The following is a 17,664-nucleotide window of genomic DNA, read 5'->3' as shown; positions in this document are numbered from 1 at the left end:
TCATTCTTTCAACATTTTTTTGTTAGAATTTATTTCATAATACCATATCGCCGCTATACTTACTCAACCTCGTATCTGCAACACTCATTTGATGACAAAAACACCCGTATTCCGGATGAAAGAAAAGCGACATTTCCATCAAATGATTGTTGCAGATATGAGGTTGAGTAAGTATAGCGACGATATTTTATACATTATCTTATTAAGACCCATTTAGACGGCTTAAGAACTTACATGCGATTTTCGTTTCGTTGCGATATTTGGTTGATCAACCGAATTCATTGTAGGTACTCTGTAGTTAGCAATTTATTGAATATTGCATGCAAGTTCTTGAACCATCTAAATGGAGTTTTATGTACAGTCGCCATCAGATACAGTGAAACCTGGTTAAGTGGGACTTGGATAAGTGAGAAACCTCTATAGCTGGGACTCATGGTGCGGTCCCGACACTTTAGCACTGAATTACCTCTGTTAGTGAGATAAAACGAACCTCTATAACTGGGATTAGTTGTTGTAATTTTATAGTCACATTTACCTCTATAATTGAAACAGATAGTGTATTTTACCTCTTTTACTGAGACTATATTTATAAGATTACATTTTCCTAATTGTTTTTTAGAATTTTATACGAATTACCTCTGTATCTGAGATAAGGTCAATCTATGACCTCTCTAACTTGGACTTTATTGATCTATTTCCGTATTCTTACTAACTCTTAGTCTATCCACAACTTCCGCATTTGCTTAATTGTGTCTAAACGACTTCAAGTTTCATTTAGTTACTTTATGTAAGTAGTTACAACTATCGAAACGAAAGCTGAAATCTTGATAAGTAACAAGAATAAACAAATTTTCATTTAATACATTTCTAAGACGCAATGAAGTCCGTGTTGATTGAAAAAATCTATCCCTTGGAAAATCATACAAAATAAATTCAAAGAAATATTTAAACAGACTTAAAAAATATTTAGGGACAAGGATTATTTTACCTAAACATTTAAAGATAATTACAAAATACCTTATTAACCACCTCTATAACTGAGATATATCCTCTATTCTCACCTCTATTAATGGGACCCTCTGTAAATGAGACAGAAATTTATTTGGACCTGGCTAACTGAGAGCCTGGGTAAGTGGAATACCTCTTTAAGTGAGACAAATCTGCTCGTCCCTTGAAGTCTCACTTATCCAGGTTTCACTGTATATCGGAGCGGCCAAGGTGCTCACAAATATCGGAACACGCCTCTGTTTTCAAGGCGCTAGAGTGCGTGTTCAGATATTTTTGACCACCTTGGCAGCTCCGATATATTTGATGGCGACTGTACCTAGTATTTTTTTTTTGTCAAGAGCAACAAATACCAATCAATTTGTATGTCTTGTTGGTTTGTATGTCGTTTTTCATATGAATGTTTATATGGATATTTCCTTAGAAATTGGATCATTTCTATTGCTCTTACAAGTGTATATTTTTAAAGATATTATTTTAAGTGATTTAATACAAATGAGACATTTGGAGTTGGCTACTGTTACCAAGCTTTATTTTTTTATTTTTAGGCAATCTGCATCATTCAACAAAGAAGTTTTTGTGGACTTCATGGGCGCTCAGATAAAAACGCTCGCGTTTCTAGCTTACATAATTAGGATATACCAGGACACTATTGCTAATCATGCCAATCTTATGGTCAAAGGCATTATAGGCCTGTTGACGCTGTGCCCACCTGAAGTGGCGCATTTAAGGAAGGAGTTGGTGATAGCAACTAGACATATTCTTGCTACAGATTTGAGACTGAGTGAGTGTGCTTTCTTCTAAATACTATAGAGATAAACTGAAATAAACATCATATACTAAGAAAAGGTGACCAAGTCGTCCAGTGCCCCAGGCTGGAATCGACCCAGCGTCCTCTGTTATCGCGGCAGGTGCTACAGAGATACATAGAAGCTCCTGTATGCTTCTTAATCTTTTTGCAATTCAATCCCTTATGAAATTTATTTCCATGATGATGCAAAATTAATGAGCTGGCGCGGGACTCACAGCATATTCTATTGGTTTGCTTCAGGAATCATAATTAGTAAATATATGCTCAGGCACTGGTAGATTCGCGAGGCTTTTAGCATATGACATGATATTTTGATATGATATTTTTAAATATGACGATGTACAATTAATACAAATAAAATATATTCTATTCTATGTTATATCTGCTACTAGGCTAATCATTGTCTCAAGGTTCCTCAAAGCATACAAAGAATATAGACTTTTCAGTAAGTATCAACATCTGATCAAAATACTGGTAATTTTCAGAATTTGTTCCCTACATGGAGCGTTTGTTCGACGAGGACGTGTTACTCGGGGGCGGCTGGACGGTTCACGAGTCGCTCCGGCCTTTAGCGTACTCTACACTTGCGGATTTGGTGCATCATGTTAGACAGCACCTGCCTTTGACTGACTTGGCGATAGCTGCGCATCTCTTCTCTAAAAATGTTCATGACGAATCGTTGCCCACTAGGTGAGTGAGATACAGGACTATTTGGTGATACTTATGAACTTGGCTAGTCAGGGAATTGCCGCAAAAAACAGATTATAAATAAAAATGTATGTTTTTTTATTGTAACTTGTTCAATGTAACGCTTCCGATGCATTGACATAGATATCTAGGGACTGGCTTTAAGGGCAATAATAATGACGCATGACAGGGGCCAGTACAGCGGTGTGACACCGCTACAACGCGATTGGTTGATGAGTTCGCATTACGCGCGCTATTGGTCGGAACTAGTTGCGTTAGACTGCACAATTGGCTGGATTTCGTGAGTAATACCGCTGAACTAGTACCATTTTTAGTGCCCGTAAGGCCCGTCCTTAGATATTATACGTCAATGTTCCTATGACTTTTATGGTCTATCATAATTGTGGGATTTTAGTGCTATTACCCCCTTGACGATTAAAATTCCGTTAATACCTTAAATATCCGTTTTATTAGGCACACACGTGCCTAAGAATTGAAATATACGGTTTTAAATCTGAAGAGTCATTTTATTAGTCAATTTTCATAGGCCGCAATGAATTAAATTATTATTATTATAATTAATCTTAAATTATACTTCTTAATAACCAATTGGATTGGAGCGGTGGTGGCCGAGTGGATATGACGTCCGACTTTCAATCCGGAGGTCGCGGGTTCAAATCCTGGCTCGTACCAATGAGTTTTTCGGAACTTATGTACGAAATATCATTTGATGTTTACCACTAGCTTTTCGGTGAAGGAAAACATCGTGAGGAAACCTGCATACATCTGCGAAGAAATTCAAAGGTGTATGTGAAGTCCCCAATCCGCATTGGGCTAGCGTGGGGACTATAGCCCAAGCCCTCTCGCGCATGAGAGGAGGCCTGTGCCCAGCAGTGGGACGTATATAGGCTGAAATGATGAATAACCAATTAATTACTTATACTTCCACCAATATTATGTTAAATTAGTAAGCGACTAGTTTTAGCATACAATTAAATAAATAAGGGGTTAATCTGTCTAATATGATCTGTTTGACTTCTAGGCTAATCTGTATTTATCTTTCAGCATTCAAACGATGTCATGCAAGCTCCTCCTGAACCTGGTGGACTGCATCCGTCAGCGCTCGGAGAGCGAGGCGGCGCCCGGCGCCGGCGCGCAGCCTCAAGGCCGGCAACTGCTCATGCGGATACTTGAGGTCTTCGTGCTCAAGTTCAAAACTATCTCCAAATTACAGCTCCCTGCGCTCATGGCCAAGTGGTATGTTATATAGCGTTTGAGCCGTAGCTATTTCAATAAGTACAGATGTGGTGCATAATTGTTTTCCTTCGTATTTTCTCGGAAACGTTCGTATTTGTCAAGGTACTTCAGTCAACCTCAGTACTTTTTGTACCGAGACTGACTGAAATAGCAAGACACGTTCGTACGTTTCCGTGTGAAAAGATGAAGGAATATAATTATGCACTAAATCTGTAACAAAGTTGATTTTACTAGACAAGTGACCAGTTTAATAGTCATTCATAGGTTACGGAAATTAATTGAAATAAGTAGCAGACCTTCTCATGTCTATGAATAAATCTAAATGCTTCTAAGATTATATACCTAAGTTAAGGTTCAACCGTTCAAACTTTTACGATGTACCTACATCTACATATTATTACGCTACACTACAGATTGTGCATCGACTGAAATTGTTTTTTGTTTAGCAAACAAATGACCCCGCCCAATGGCGGAGCCGCCGGCACCACACCGAACACCCCCACCACACCGGCACCCTCAACCTCCACCGATATCAAAGTTGAAGAGGAAAAACCTGCCCCAGACTTCCTAGACAGCCTATCGAAGCCTGAAGAAAAGTCTAAGATAGGCTTCCCGAGTTCACAAATGAATAATCTGAATGTGGGCGACTATAGGACGCTAGTGAAAACGTTGGTGTGTGGCGTTAAGACTATTACGTGGGGATGTGCTTCGTGTAAAGTGAGTAGTACAGTTTCATATTGTTTTATAAGTTACATAGAATGAAGTCAAGTATGTAATGATTTTTAATTAATCACTCGGGACTAGGGGTCACAAAACCGTGCGTATTTTAGAAAACCGGTTTTTCGGTTTTTGTGAAACTGCAAAACCGGGTTTCTGGTTTTTTCGGTGATTTCGATTTTAAGTATAATTTGTAAAATAAGCAAGTATTTTTAGGATCAATGCTTTGATATTAAGTCTTCCACGACATTTATATTTACTTTATCATTACCAAGACCATATCAATAAATCAATCCAAATCCATCAATAAAGTTTTTAACTAAGTCAGCAATTCTAAAACGGAATGCCTAAGCAAAATATTATATGACAACGGTGTTGACACAGTCCTCCTTCTGGAAATACACCGCTGATGATGCGCAACTCGCTAAACGAAGTAATAATATACCGGGATTGGATTTGGTAGCGGCATTATACCATAACAATATAGAACTGATATACGGCCGGTCTTCTCTTACTACCTTGGTCAACCTGATTTCAAATAACATCGATGGCAACAACATCGCCACCACAATTATTGAAATATCGGTGATACGCGGATATGCAACATATATAAGCCTCCACTCAGCTGCTGCTGACCTACTCCACGCCTTCCTTATTTGGAACATCTATCCCTTTACATTTGAGACTTGAATAGCTACCATACCAGCTGGGGTATATAGGAAATCTGACGCCAACGAGGAGGCGATCATGGACTGGGCAGATAGAAACAACACTGTTTTAGTCGTTTCTAACAAAGGCAAAGGAACGTTCAAATCAGCTCGATGGAGAAGTGACCACAACACGGACCTAGTCATCACAACAAGAGCAATAGACGTTCCCCAGTGACCGCCGAGCTGTAAGTGCTAGCGGATTTTCCACACTCTCAACACCGCCTAGTATTAGTTGTCATAGGTCTGAAAATACCGATGGTTGAGTCATATCCTGCCTAACACCACATCGCGGAAGTTTGTATATACTGATGACCTGCCACAAAAATACCGCTTGGAAATGGAACAAAATACCCTGGAAAAGGACCTGGATCTATTAGATGACTATTTCTCTCGGTGGCGTTTGTGCCCCAGCACTTTCAAGACCGAGGTGTCCTGCTTTCACCAGTGCAACAAACTAGCCAACAAGGAGCTGAGAGTAAAATTCAGGGGCAATCTTTTGCGACACAACTTCCTTCCTAAATATCTCCGAAGCATCCTGGATTGAAGGCTTAACTTCAAGGAGCACCTAAGCAGCCTAACTGCAAAACTGGACAAATAGATATAACGTGTATATAAAACTAAAATTGAAAAACTCGAAAAAGCCGGTTTTATTAAAGTGAAAACCCGGTTTTTGCAATTGGCTGTAAACCCGGTTTTTCCGGTTTTTTCGATTTCGGTGAAACCGGGTTTGTGACGCCTACTCGGGACATTCATAATTAGTATCAAACTTATTTATTTATTTTTTAGTTAAACTTTATCGTACAAATTTACACTAAAACAATACAAATGACGGACTTAACTCCTTGAGGCATCTCTACCAGTCAACCATTGGGATAAACAGACACAGTTAGTTTGATGCAGGATTGTAAATAGTGGATATGAAAATATACACAAGTCGAGACTACTATGATACCATACTTACTTACACAAATATACATTAAACAACTTTTAGCGTTTTTGTATTTTTTTTTGTTAATTGGTTGAACACCACCTTAAAGTTGTTCATATCATGACAATTAAGTAAGACATCTACTTTTTGACATACGTGTCTCATTACGATCGTCAATGAACTTCTAGTGGAATTGGAATGGAATTATAAGTTAACTATTGTTGTAGAGCACAACAACAACCGAAGGCACAGCATCGACCACCATTGCGGGCCAGAAGCAGTTCACAGCCCGCGAGACGCTGGTGTTCATCCGCCTGGTGCGCTGGGGGCTGCAGTCGCTGGACATCTACACGCTGGCGGCGCCGCGCGCGCCCGCGCAGCCCCCCGCGCAGCCGCACGTGCGCTCCAAGGAGGAGAAGGAGGTGCTCGAGCACTTCAGCGGGGTGGTGAGTGTCCAGACACAAACAGCAGTCATCTGCAACAAAAAATCTGTAAAAGAAAAGGACCGCTTTTCGAACTCTCAAGCTAAATGTTTATCCTCTCACTTGCACCCAAAAATTTCTTAATTCGTGGCCACTCGTGATATCTTGTGAATGATCCAAATGAATCGTTCTTAAAACCTTACTCTTACGCGGTACAGTACTCACTACATTTTTTTTATTGAGTATTCAAAAACGTGTTTATTCAAACCTATTAGGAACTCTTGTAACAAAAAATAATTTGTTTTTTTTTTTTTCAGTTTTCAATGATGAACCCGCAAACATTCCAAGAAATATTTACGGCGACGATCTCACACATGGTTGAGAGAATCAATAAAAACATGACGTTGCAAATAATTGCAAACACTTTTCTATCAAACCCGGCGACATCGCCGATATTCGCGACGGTACTAGTCGAGTACCTTCTCAAACGTATGGAGGAAATGGGGACCAACATTGAAAGGTCTAACTTGTACCTGAGATTATTCAAGCTGGTGTTCGGCTCAGTCAGCTTATTCCCGACGGAGAACGAACAAATGTTGCGACCCCATCTTCATAGTATCGTCAATAAGGCAATGGATTACGCCATGACCGCGAAGGAGCCCTACAACTACTTCCTGCTCTTGCGAGCCCTGTTCCGCTCGATCGGCGGCGGCAGTCACGACCTGCTCTACCAAGAGTTTCTTCCGCTTCTCCCCAATTTGTTAGAAGGCCTCAACCGCCTTCAGAGTGGCCTCCACAAACAACACATGAAAGATCTTTTTGTAGAGTTGTGTTTAACTGTCCCCGTTCGGTTGAGTAGCCTATTGCCTTATTTACCAATGTTGATGGATCCATTGGTGTCCGCACTGAACGGTTCACACACTTTGATATCTCAGGGTCTGCGCACGCTGGAGCTGTGCGTGGACAATTTACAGCCGGACTTCTTGTACGAGCATATTCAGCCGGTCCGTGCAGACTTGATGCAAGCGCTGTGGAGGACGCTGCAGAACAATGAAGTGGCCAGAATAGCCTTTAGAGTTCTAGGCAAGTTTGGCGGCGGCAACCGCAAGATGATGATTGAGCCGCAGCGCTTGGAGTACCGAGAAACTGACGCGCCGCCGCCCGCGGTACAGGCTTACTTCCAAGATCAACCGAAACCGATAGATTTCGAGGTCGATAAAGTCATCGATACGGCCTTTGCCGCTTTGAAATCGAGTACAACTGATCCCTTCTACCGTCGCCAGTGTTGGGAAGTGCTGAGGTGCTACCTGGCCGCTTCGCTCAACCTGGACGACACTAAACCGACGCTGCAGAAACTTTTCAATCATCCTGCATTCCTCGAAGGAAAGATTCAGAGTCAAAACGGACCGTACTACAAATGCACCAACTCCATCGTGAGAAACACGCACCGTACTGCCCTGACGGGAATGTTTGTAGCCGCAGCGATCAAGGAGCTCCGTCATCATGTCTTGCCAACTATGATATCGCTCGTGCGTCACTACACTTTAGTAGCGATAGCTCAGGAAGCAGGGCCATTCGCAGGCGCCAGTCACCCGAAAGAAGGTCTCGACGCTTTAGTTCTCGTCGACGCTATAGCCGTGGTTATGGGCCATGAGGAGAAAGAACTGTGCAAGCCTGGACACTTAGCGCTTGTGCTGATGATTGAGACTGCAGCGACCGTGCTCGGAAGCAAAGAACGTGCATGCCGGCTGCCTCTGATGGAATATCTCGCTGAGCGTATGTCAGCGTTGTGTTATGAGCGCGCATGGTACGCTAAACTGGGTGGCTGCATCGCCGTGAAGTTTATGTTTGAGAAAATGGCGCCCGAATGGGTTTACAAGCACGTATTCACGTTCCTCAAAGCTGTATTGTTCGTCATGATGGATCTTACAGGGGAAGTGTCTTCAGGAGCTATTGACATGGCGACGATGAACCTGGAGCGGCTGGTGCGGGTGTGCGTGGTGTCGGGCGTGGAGCCCGAGGGCGAGGTGGCGGCGGCGAAGGCGCGCGCCTTGCACGATGTGCTGCAGGAATTGGTACTGCAAGTTACCAGTCCACATCTGCTAGTCAGACAACAGGTAATTTATCTCTCTTTAATTCTTGACAACGTGTCCCGTTTCCTAAAGAAACAGGCTCACTCTGAAAATGTTTTCGTATCCTCCAATGCGAAATATGAGGAGTTCTATGTGTGCCGACTTAAAATGTCTGTCCGTCGTAAAGCGTAAACTAATTTTAGCACACTAACTCAACTTTGATTCTTCATTTTAGGGTTCCGTACCTACAAAAGGAAAAAACGGAACCCTTATAGAATCACTCGTGCGTCTGTCTGTCTGTCCGTCTGTCACAGGCTATTTTCTCGGAAACTACTGGACCAATTAAGTTGAAATTTGGTACACATATGTAAATTAGTGACCCAAAGATGGACACGTTTTTTATAATTTTAAAATACATAGGTTCGAAGTTATTTAAGAAAATAGCCAAAAAATGACCATTCCCCCCCTTTATCTCCGAAACTACTGGGTCTAAAATTTTGAAAAAAATACACAAATTAGTTCTTTACCTATAGATTAGTATAGATGACAGGAAAACCTATTACAAATGTGCAGTCAAGCGTGAGTCGGACTTATGTACGGAACCCTAGTAATGCGAGTCCTACTCGCACTTGGCCGGTTTTTTGCGCTTTAAGTTTAGCTTTATTCTTCTAGTTCTCATAATAAATTGTATTTGCAGGCAATGAAATCCCTCGAATTGATAGCGGAGCTACAAGGCAAGACCGTAACAGAAGTAATGGATCCGCACCGCGAGGTTCTTGCAGATATAATCCCTCCGAAGAAACATCTACTTCGGCACCAGCCGGCGAACGCTCAAATGGGCCTCATGGATGGCACCACCTTCTGTACTACGTTGAAGCCCAGGCTGTTTACTATAGGTTAGTCAATTTAATTTTAGTTTCAACTTGACTACGTGAAGGTCTCTTCATTATCATGCCACTGATCTGCATAACAATCATTTAAAATTTCTAGTGATCCCTTAAATATCATCTCAAGAACAGGTGCCGTATTGGACCATCTGCTAACTTGATTACATTGATCAAGTGTTCTGCCTGTCGGATCTTTATTAGGGGAAATAATAAGTCCATATTTGAAACCACGGCGCTGCGCCTGATCAATGAGAGTCAAGTAAAACACAAAGCAAATTTTAAAGTCAGTAAGATTTTTATCAGTTTAGTGGTATCTATTACCCTTTTATGCATTTTGTGTACATAATTCATAAGAGCCCGGGTTTCCAATCCATACTTGTGCGCAAGCAGGATGCTTTAGTGCAGAATCGTTTTTAGGTACTGTAGAAGTGGGGTATAAAACAAATAATTTTACTAATTTTTTTCAGACCTAAACATAAACGAGCATAAAGTGTTCTTCCGCGAGCTGCTCTCCCTGTGCGAAGCGGAGGACGCGGTCCTCGGCAAGCTGCCGTGCTACAAGGGCGTGAACCTGGTTCCTCTCCGCGCCTCCGCCCTCAGGGCGCTGGCCGCCTGCCACTACATACAGGAGAAACACTGCCGCGAGAAGATCTTCCAAGTGCTTTATAAGTCGTTGGAGAAAAACGACCAGGAGCTACAACAAGTAAGTGGTTACCCTCTTAGGGCTCATTTAGACGATTGCGAGTTTCATTACATTGCGGTTTTTGATCGGTCGCTTGAATTGGACGTAACCAACAGTCCGCATTGTAACTAAAATCGCATGCGACTTCGCGCGCCGTCTAAATCAGCCCTTACTCGGTAAGCTGCCGTGCTATAAGGGCGTAAACCTCGCCTCCGCCCTCAGGGCGCTGGCCGCCTGCCACTACATACAGGAGAAACACTGCCGAGAGAAGATCTTCCAAGTGCTTTATAAGTCGTTAGAGAAAAACGACCAGGAGCTGCAACAAGTAAGTGATCACAATATTAACTCCACAATACAAAAACGATCAAAAAAGTGTGCAAATTTGTGGTTTTATGAAATAACACACAGACCTACAAAAGGCCACTATTCTAAGAAAATATTTATTTATTTATTTTATTTTATTTATTAGGAAAACTTACAGCTTGAGTAACAAGTTAGGTAATAACATAGAAACAAGTTTCCACATATTGAGTCATATTAGTAGCAGAATTGTATTTGTTTTATGTTTCTCGCTTTTGGAAGTCCTCCTCCTTGCCGTATCCGGCAATGGCGACTCCATCAACAATTCTTATCCGGATTATGAAATGCCCTAATATGGCTCGCAAAACCAAACTTTGTCTTGAAGATGCGGTCACACGATGCGCAATGGAGTTGTCCAGTCGAGTTGCGGGTATGTGTAGGAGGGCTTAGGTCCCGTCTTGCGGATATGACGCTTAAAAGCATCTAGGTCTTCCAGACGCTGCTGCTCAAATTTATCTACTTTTTTATGAACACTAGAACGCCATTCCGATCTTTGCAACCGAAGAAAACAAAAAAAAAGAAAGCAGTAAAGAAGCCTATTATGGAATGATGAAAGGAAGGAAAAACTTACTTACTTCAGAAATTGACAAACAATGAGTGCAGGCTATCCATTTAAGTCGTGATACTCGTGATAAATACTGTTAGAATTTGTTTGATGTCCGAATGTTACCTAAGAGCTCATCTTGCCATTCGAACATCTTTAACAAAACGAACTATAGCAACATTGTGTTTGTATTACTTACAGGCTGGCTTCGAATGTATGCAGAAGTTCCTGTCCGGGTTCCAAATCGACATGGAAATGGTGCACCCCGTGATGCGACCGCTGCTCCTGACGCTGGGCGACCACCGCAACCTGAGCGTCAACGGCGCCAAGCGGCTCTCGTACTTAACGCAGCTCTTCCCGTCTACGTTTAGTGAGAAACTGTGCGAACAGTTGTTGCAGCTGCTGAAGAAGCTGTTGGATTACTCTATACAAACGAATAGAGGTATGTTCCAAATGTAGTTAAGTCAAAATCATGTCTCGCTTAAGGAATTCGAAAAAAAGGTGCAATCACGTGTTACCTGCCGTTAGAGTATGGTCAAAGGCGCCTAGCCTCTCAAAGATTGCATATACTCGCGAAATTCTGACAGGTTTTGCCGGGATCCTATGGTCTAGAGGTTATTTCGCTAGCCACGAAAGGTCAAAACCCTGGTACGAATCCAAACTTGGCCACTGGAGGGCTTGGTAAATTTTTCTTTAGCATATGACATCTATTTCAGTACATAGCTGTTCTGATGTTCATCTGTTCGAGGTATTCTACAACATTTTTTTGCTTCCAGGTGGCAATTTCCTACAAAGCGTATCAAAGAACATGGAAAACGAGCAAAAGATCATAATCCTGATCGGCATCTTCCACCAAATCCCGGCCGCGTCGCCGCGCTTCATCGACGTGCTGTGCCGACTTATATTCCATACTGAGAAGTCGCTCATGATCGAGGCTGGCTCGCCGTTTAGGGAACCGCTTGTCAAGTTCCTTTTGAGGTGAGTACAGTTGTAAAATAGTGCTTTGGAAACGTCAATGGGAGCAAATAATTTTCTTTTTCAAGTTTAGGAATTGGGTATACATACTCACAGGACCACATGCTACTGACTAACCATTGATATTAGGGTAAATCATTAATTGCTTTGATTGACCGAGCGAGAGCGAATCCTTTCGTCCGGATGTTCTCTACAGGTCGCATTGGTTAACCAATTTTCGTGAAATTTGTTGCTTGTTGTTTATTTAGTTTTTTGGAAGTTTTCATAATGGTAGACCGAAGTTTAAAGGTCACAGACAGAGCTCGTAAGTAGGCGGGAGATATGACCCGTTCCTCTTAAGATAAAGTAATGATAATCTAAACGTTATTTTTCCACCTAGATACCCTAAAGAAACACTCGACCTAGTGATGAGCGACAACAACATAAAGGACCAGCAATGGAGCCGTTTCCTCATCTACCTCGTGAAGCACCCTGAAGCCGGCGCAGCCTACCGCGAAGCTCTCCAGACCTCCAAGAAAGTCCGGCTCATGCAACTACTAGCTGCCAACACGGGCGCTGCCAGCGCGACCATCCCTCAGGCGGATAAGGCGGAGATGCAATTCCAGGCGATTAGAGTTATTTCGCTGTTGATCAAGTATGATGACCAGTGGTTGTCGACGCAGCATGACTTGATTGAGCTGTTGAAGAGGATTTGGTGCAGTGATCAATATCATGTAAGTTTTATGAAGCTTTTTCCAATGTAGGCGGTCTTCACATTGGATACAGATCCACACGCCGGTCCTTTGTGCGACCAGGATATAGCTCCTTATTGTGACAGAACGGTGCGCTGAATCGCATCAGTGTGATAACTGCTTTAGGCAGTTTTTGGGTGCATGAAACTGTCGTAAAATATTTCCAAATGGGACAAATAAAATTTAGGCCTAAATATTCCTTTTCTAGAGTGTCCTTCTTAAACTTCGAATCATGTTTTAGGAAACCCACAAGAAGGTGGAAAACGTGGATTGCACTCACTGGAAGGAGCCGAAGTTGATCGTGAAGATATTGCTGCATTACTTCTGCCACCATCCTGATAAAATCAACTTGCTATTCCAACTGCTGAGAGCGTTGTGTGATCGCTTCATTCCTGATTTCCAGGTAACATTTCCTCATATTTTGTGATAATTTTTCACACTTCTAAGTATATCCTCATGATGATCAGATCGCGGGTAGCACTACCAATGATAACAACGTCGGTTGGCAGTGGCCCAAACAATAATTGATTTCTTTGATTTTAACGACCGGAACTATGTGAAATATATTCTGAGTTTTACTTGAGAACATAAAGCTCCATTTACAATAAAAAGTTTTTGTGACAGTGTTGTGATTTAAGTGCAATTTGAGGATAAATGCAATCAGTGTTAAGTGCAATAAGTGAACGTACCCCCCAATAACCGTTGTTATTCACACTAATTTCATATAAAATAACTGACTTGTACGTACGCCTCTAGTGACTCTATATTTTGCCTGCCTACGTCATCGCTACCGTAGTGCTATGCGCAACAACTTAGCTGCAAAACGGAGGCCGTCGGTTCAAACCCAGGATTTGCCAAAAAAAAAATTTTTTTAATTTTAATTTTTTTAATTTGTATCAGTAATAAAAATGGCGAATTGCTTCTGTTGCAAAGAGCCAGTACTCGTCACACAAAAGCGCATCAAGTGCTCTAATGGCGGCTGTAGCTATGTTTACCACCTCGACTGCGTGAAATGTAACGACTCTCCCGCAGCGCGCAATAAATGGATCTGCCCGGCTTGCGTCGCAGCACTCCCCAAAGGCGGGGACAACTCAAATACTCCCGTGGGAAAGAACCAGAAGTCATCGTCTGAAAATAAGCTTGTTCCCGCGGGGCCCCAAATTTTGGCAAGCAACTCCAGCGAGGCCTCGAATAGCAGCAGCCAGGGTGCTACGCCGTCGTTTACACTTGAGGACGTCAAACAACTTTTACAAGTAGAGTTAGGCAAGATGAGAGTGGACTTCGCCGCCATGATTCAAAAAGAACTCGCTCCACTAAAAGCGGAAGTTGATAAGGTCAAGGATTCGGTTGACTTTGTTGATGCTAAATGTAACAGCTTAAACAAGAGGGTGGACGACTTAGAGAAGAAGCTTGCCGCTCTAGGACCTTCAAAAGCGGATTTAAAAGAAGTCAAGACAACTATTGCAAAAATTGACTGGGAATTGAATTCCAAAGAGCAGTGGGCAAGGCGCTCTAACATTGAAATCCAGGGCATACCTGAGGCCAAAAATGAAAATCTTCTCGACATTTTCAGTAGTCTAACAAAGATGGCAGGATTTTCCAATAACGTGGATACTGACATTGATTTCATTACACGGGTAGCCCCAATGTCGTCTGATACAAAAAAAATCAAAGCCATCGTAGTGCGGTTTCTAGCCCGATACAAAAAAGACGATTGTCTAAATCGGTTGAGGAAGCTTAGGGATCTCAAGGCGTGCGATGTTGGATTTGCAGGAAATAACTCACCGATTTATTTTAACGATCATCTCACAAAGGTCAATAAGCTACTACTGAAAGACGCTAAGAGGATCGCTCGTGACAACGGCTATAAGTGGGTGTGGGTTAGACATTGTAGTATCATGGTGCGGCGAAACGACACTAGTGCTGTAATAAATATCTTAAGTAGCGAAGATTTAAAAAAAAACAAATAAGAATCTTGTATTTGAGTTTTGCCTACTTTAAGACTGGTTCTGTCTCTGTCTTTATATATTTGTGTTGGTTGAGGGAGAATATATATATTATTACCATACGCATTACGTCTCTAAGTTGTGTCGAGTTCAAGCGGAGTCAATTAATTCGTATTTTTTTATTTTTTTATTATTCTTATGAAATTATTTTGGGAGTTTATTTAATAAAAGTATTTTTCATATATTATATAGTATATTATAGACATCGTGAATATTGACTTGACAGTTTACTATCAAAATGTGCGCGGGCTCCGTACGAAAACCAATATTTTCTTTAATAATTTACTTACCATGAACGTTGATATAATTTGTTTGACTGAGACTTGGTTACTTCCGGGTATTCTTGACTCTGAGCTTTTTGACTCACGATATAATGTATATAGAAAAGATCGCGATTACTCAGCTAGAGGTGAAACCATGGGGGGAGGAGTTTTGATTGCTGTCCGTAGTGGGCTATTGATCGAGAATATCACGCATCTGCCGTCGCGCAACTTTTCAGCCGATCTATTAAGGATATCAGTTTCCACAACCACAGGAATGCGAAAAGCTCAGTGTCATTTTTTCTGTTGTTATTTTCCACCCTGTTCGGATTTGTTAGACGCTGAAGCAGAGTTTTTCGAATCAGTATCCGATTTTATGATTGAAAATGTAGATGACGCTTTTTTTATTGTGGGTGACTTTAATGTTAGTCAGGCGCAATGGACGACTATCTCATCTAACTCAGAACCTTACGTGAAACTGGTAACCGGCTCCACTAGCAACAAAACTGCGCTTGTTGAAATGCTTAGTGCTTTTCTGTCATTCAATGATTTACATCAATTTAATTGTATATTGAATGAAAATGGCAAGCTGTTGGACCTAGTAATGGCGAACATGATGTGTGAAACTTCACGATGTTTTTCACCTCTTGTTCCTGAGGATAAGCACCATCCTGCCTTTCAAATTAAAATTAAAAATATAAGCTTTTCTGAACTAAGGCCACCACCCCGGAAGGTACGCCTATTCCAAGCTGCGGACTATGATTCTATTAATTCTGCGCTTGCAGAGGTCAATTGGAACAGCTGCCTCGACTCCGATGACATGGACCAATGTGTAAAACGGTTCTACGATATCTTAGAAAGTACTATATCTAATTATGTACCTTTAAAAGTTGTATATTGTAATAATAAATATCCGGTTTGGTATTCTAAAGCATTAATAAAAATTATATCAGAAAAATTAAAATTTCATAAAAGATGGAAAGTTTATGGTCGCTTGGATGATTACGATACTTTCTCAATGCTTCGTAACAGGCAAAAACTTGTGCAGCAGTTATGTTATCAAAAGTACCATAACTGCTGCAGAATCAAAAATAAAAATGAACAGTAAATACTTTTGGCGTTTCGTAAAATCAAAGAGTGACCGCTCGGGTATACCGGACACGATGCATCTTGGAACTGGTTGTACAGCTACAACAGGGAATAGTATTTGCAATCTTTTTAATTAGTACTTTCAATCAGTTTTCGAGTCCCCTACGTCACCATTAGCTAACTCACAGTCAACCGGCTCTGTTGCCAGAAGCGTGGTAAATTTAAGTAATGTCAACTTAAACCATGATGTAGTTTGCAAGTACCTGAGAAAACTCGATACTAAGAAAGGAGCCGGCCCTGATGGAATACCTCCAATTTTTTGGCGACTCTGTCGGAGCCAGCTTTCTACACCTATTGCTGCGCTTTTTAACATGTCATTGCGTTCTGGTGTTATGCCAAAGCTGTGGAAGCAGTCATTTGTTACTCCTGTTTTCAAATGCGGAAATAAGCATGATGTACAGAACTATAAGCCCATTTCTAAACTTAACACAGTGCCTAAATTGTTTGAGAAAATCATTTATGATCAGATTTTTCCTGTTCTCAGACCCCTGTTAGTACAAGAACAGCATGGATTTATTGATAAGAAGTCCACCGAAACTAATCTTTGCGAATACGTCGATAGAATCTTGTCTGGCATGAATGATGGTTACCAGGTAGATGTTGTGTATACCGATTACTCTAAAGCCTTTGACAAAATATCTCATCCTATACTTTTACAAAAACTAGAGTTAGTCGGAGTGCATGGCGATCTCCTACGGTGGGTTACCTCGTATCTGCGGGACCGATCTCAGGCTGTAGCTATTAAGGGTTTCAGTTCTAGTTTTGTCCCTATCAGTTCAGGCGTTCCTCAAGGATCTCATTTGGGACCCCTGTTCTTTAATGTTTTTATAAATGACGTGACTTCCCATCTAAAATCTTCAACCTGCCTTTTATACGCCGACGATAAAAAGATACTGAAACTTGTTAAGAGCATTAGTGATTGTCAAGCTCTACCTTCCTGTAGAACTTAACCCGACTTCATACATATTGTCAATTAAATCGTTTGCACTTAAATATAAATAAGTGTAATATAATTACCTTCAGTAGAAAAAAACAAATTATTTACTACGACTACCATATAAATAACGTGTCATTATGTAGAGTTTCTACCATTAAAGACTTAGGTATTCATTTGGATAGCAAATTATTATTCAGCGACCACACTGAGAGCATAATAAATAGGGCCTTCAGTTTACTTGGGTTCATCTTGAGAACTTGTAAAGAATTCAAAGAAGCTATCACCTTACTCACACTCTTCAACTCGCTAGTCAGGCCAATTCTAGAATATGGATCTACAGTATGGAACCCTAACTATAAATGTTATATTCATAGTATTGAAGGAATTCAAAAGAAGCTCATCAAACATTTAAAGTATAAAAACCTTCGGTCAACCCAATCGTTTAACCTGGATAAACTGGTGTCGCTCGAAAGCCGGCGCACATTAAAAGATCAAATATTTTTGTATAAAGTATTAAGAAATTT

At 41.2% G+C, this 17,664-nt stretch overlaps 1 protein-coding gene across 1 annotated transcript in view; it reads left to right on the top strand.

Annotated features, from left to right (window-relative positions):
- LOC134791012 (transcription-associated protein 1) overlaps positions 1-17,664 on the top strand; it is a 60,876-nt gene that overhangs the window by 2,992 nt on the left and 40,220 nt on the right. Inside the window, exons 5-16 of the mRNA XM_063762063.1 lie at positions 1,554-1,789; positions 2,302-2,506; positions 3,569-3,760; positions 4,207-4,477; positions 6,343-6,561; positions 6,855-8,654; positions 9,307-9,505; positions 9,964-10,199; positions 11,284-11,524; positions 11,859-12,060; positions 12,437-12,770; positions 13,030-13,191. Of these exons, the coding sequence (XP_063618133.1) occupies positions 1,554-1,789; positions 2,302-2,506; positions 3,569-3,760; positions 4,207-4,477; positions 6,343-6,561; positions 6,855-8,654; positions 9,307-9,505; positions 9,964-10,199; positions 11,284-11,524; positions 11,859-12,060; positions 12,437-12,770; positions 13,030-13,191 (4,297 nt within the window). The remainder of the gene's footprint in view (positions 1-1,553; positions 1,790-2,301; positions 2,507-3,568; positions 3,761-4,206; positions 4,478-6,342; positions 6,562-6,854; positions 8,655-9,306; positions 9,506-9,963; positions 10,200-11,283; positions 11,525-11,858; positions 12,061-12,436; positions 12,771-13,029; positions 13,192-17,664) is intronic.

This window comes from Cydia splendana, chromosome 5 (genome assembly GCF_910591565.1).
Source record: "Cydia splendana chromosome 5, ilCydSple1.2, whole genome shotgun sequence".
NCBI classification, from domain to species: domain Eukaryota; kingdom Metazoa; phylum Arthropoda; class Insecta; order Lepidoptera; family Tortricidae; genus Cydia; species Cydia splendana.
This window is presented reverse-complemented; position numbering and strand designations above follow the sequence as displayed.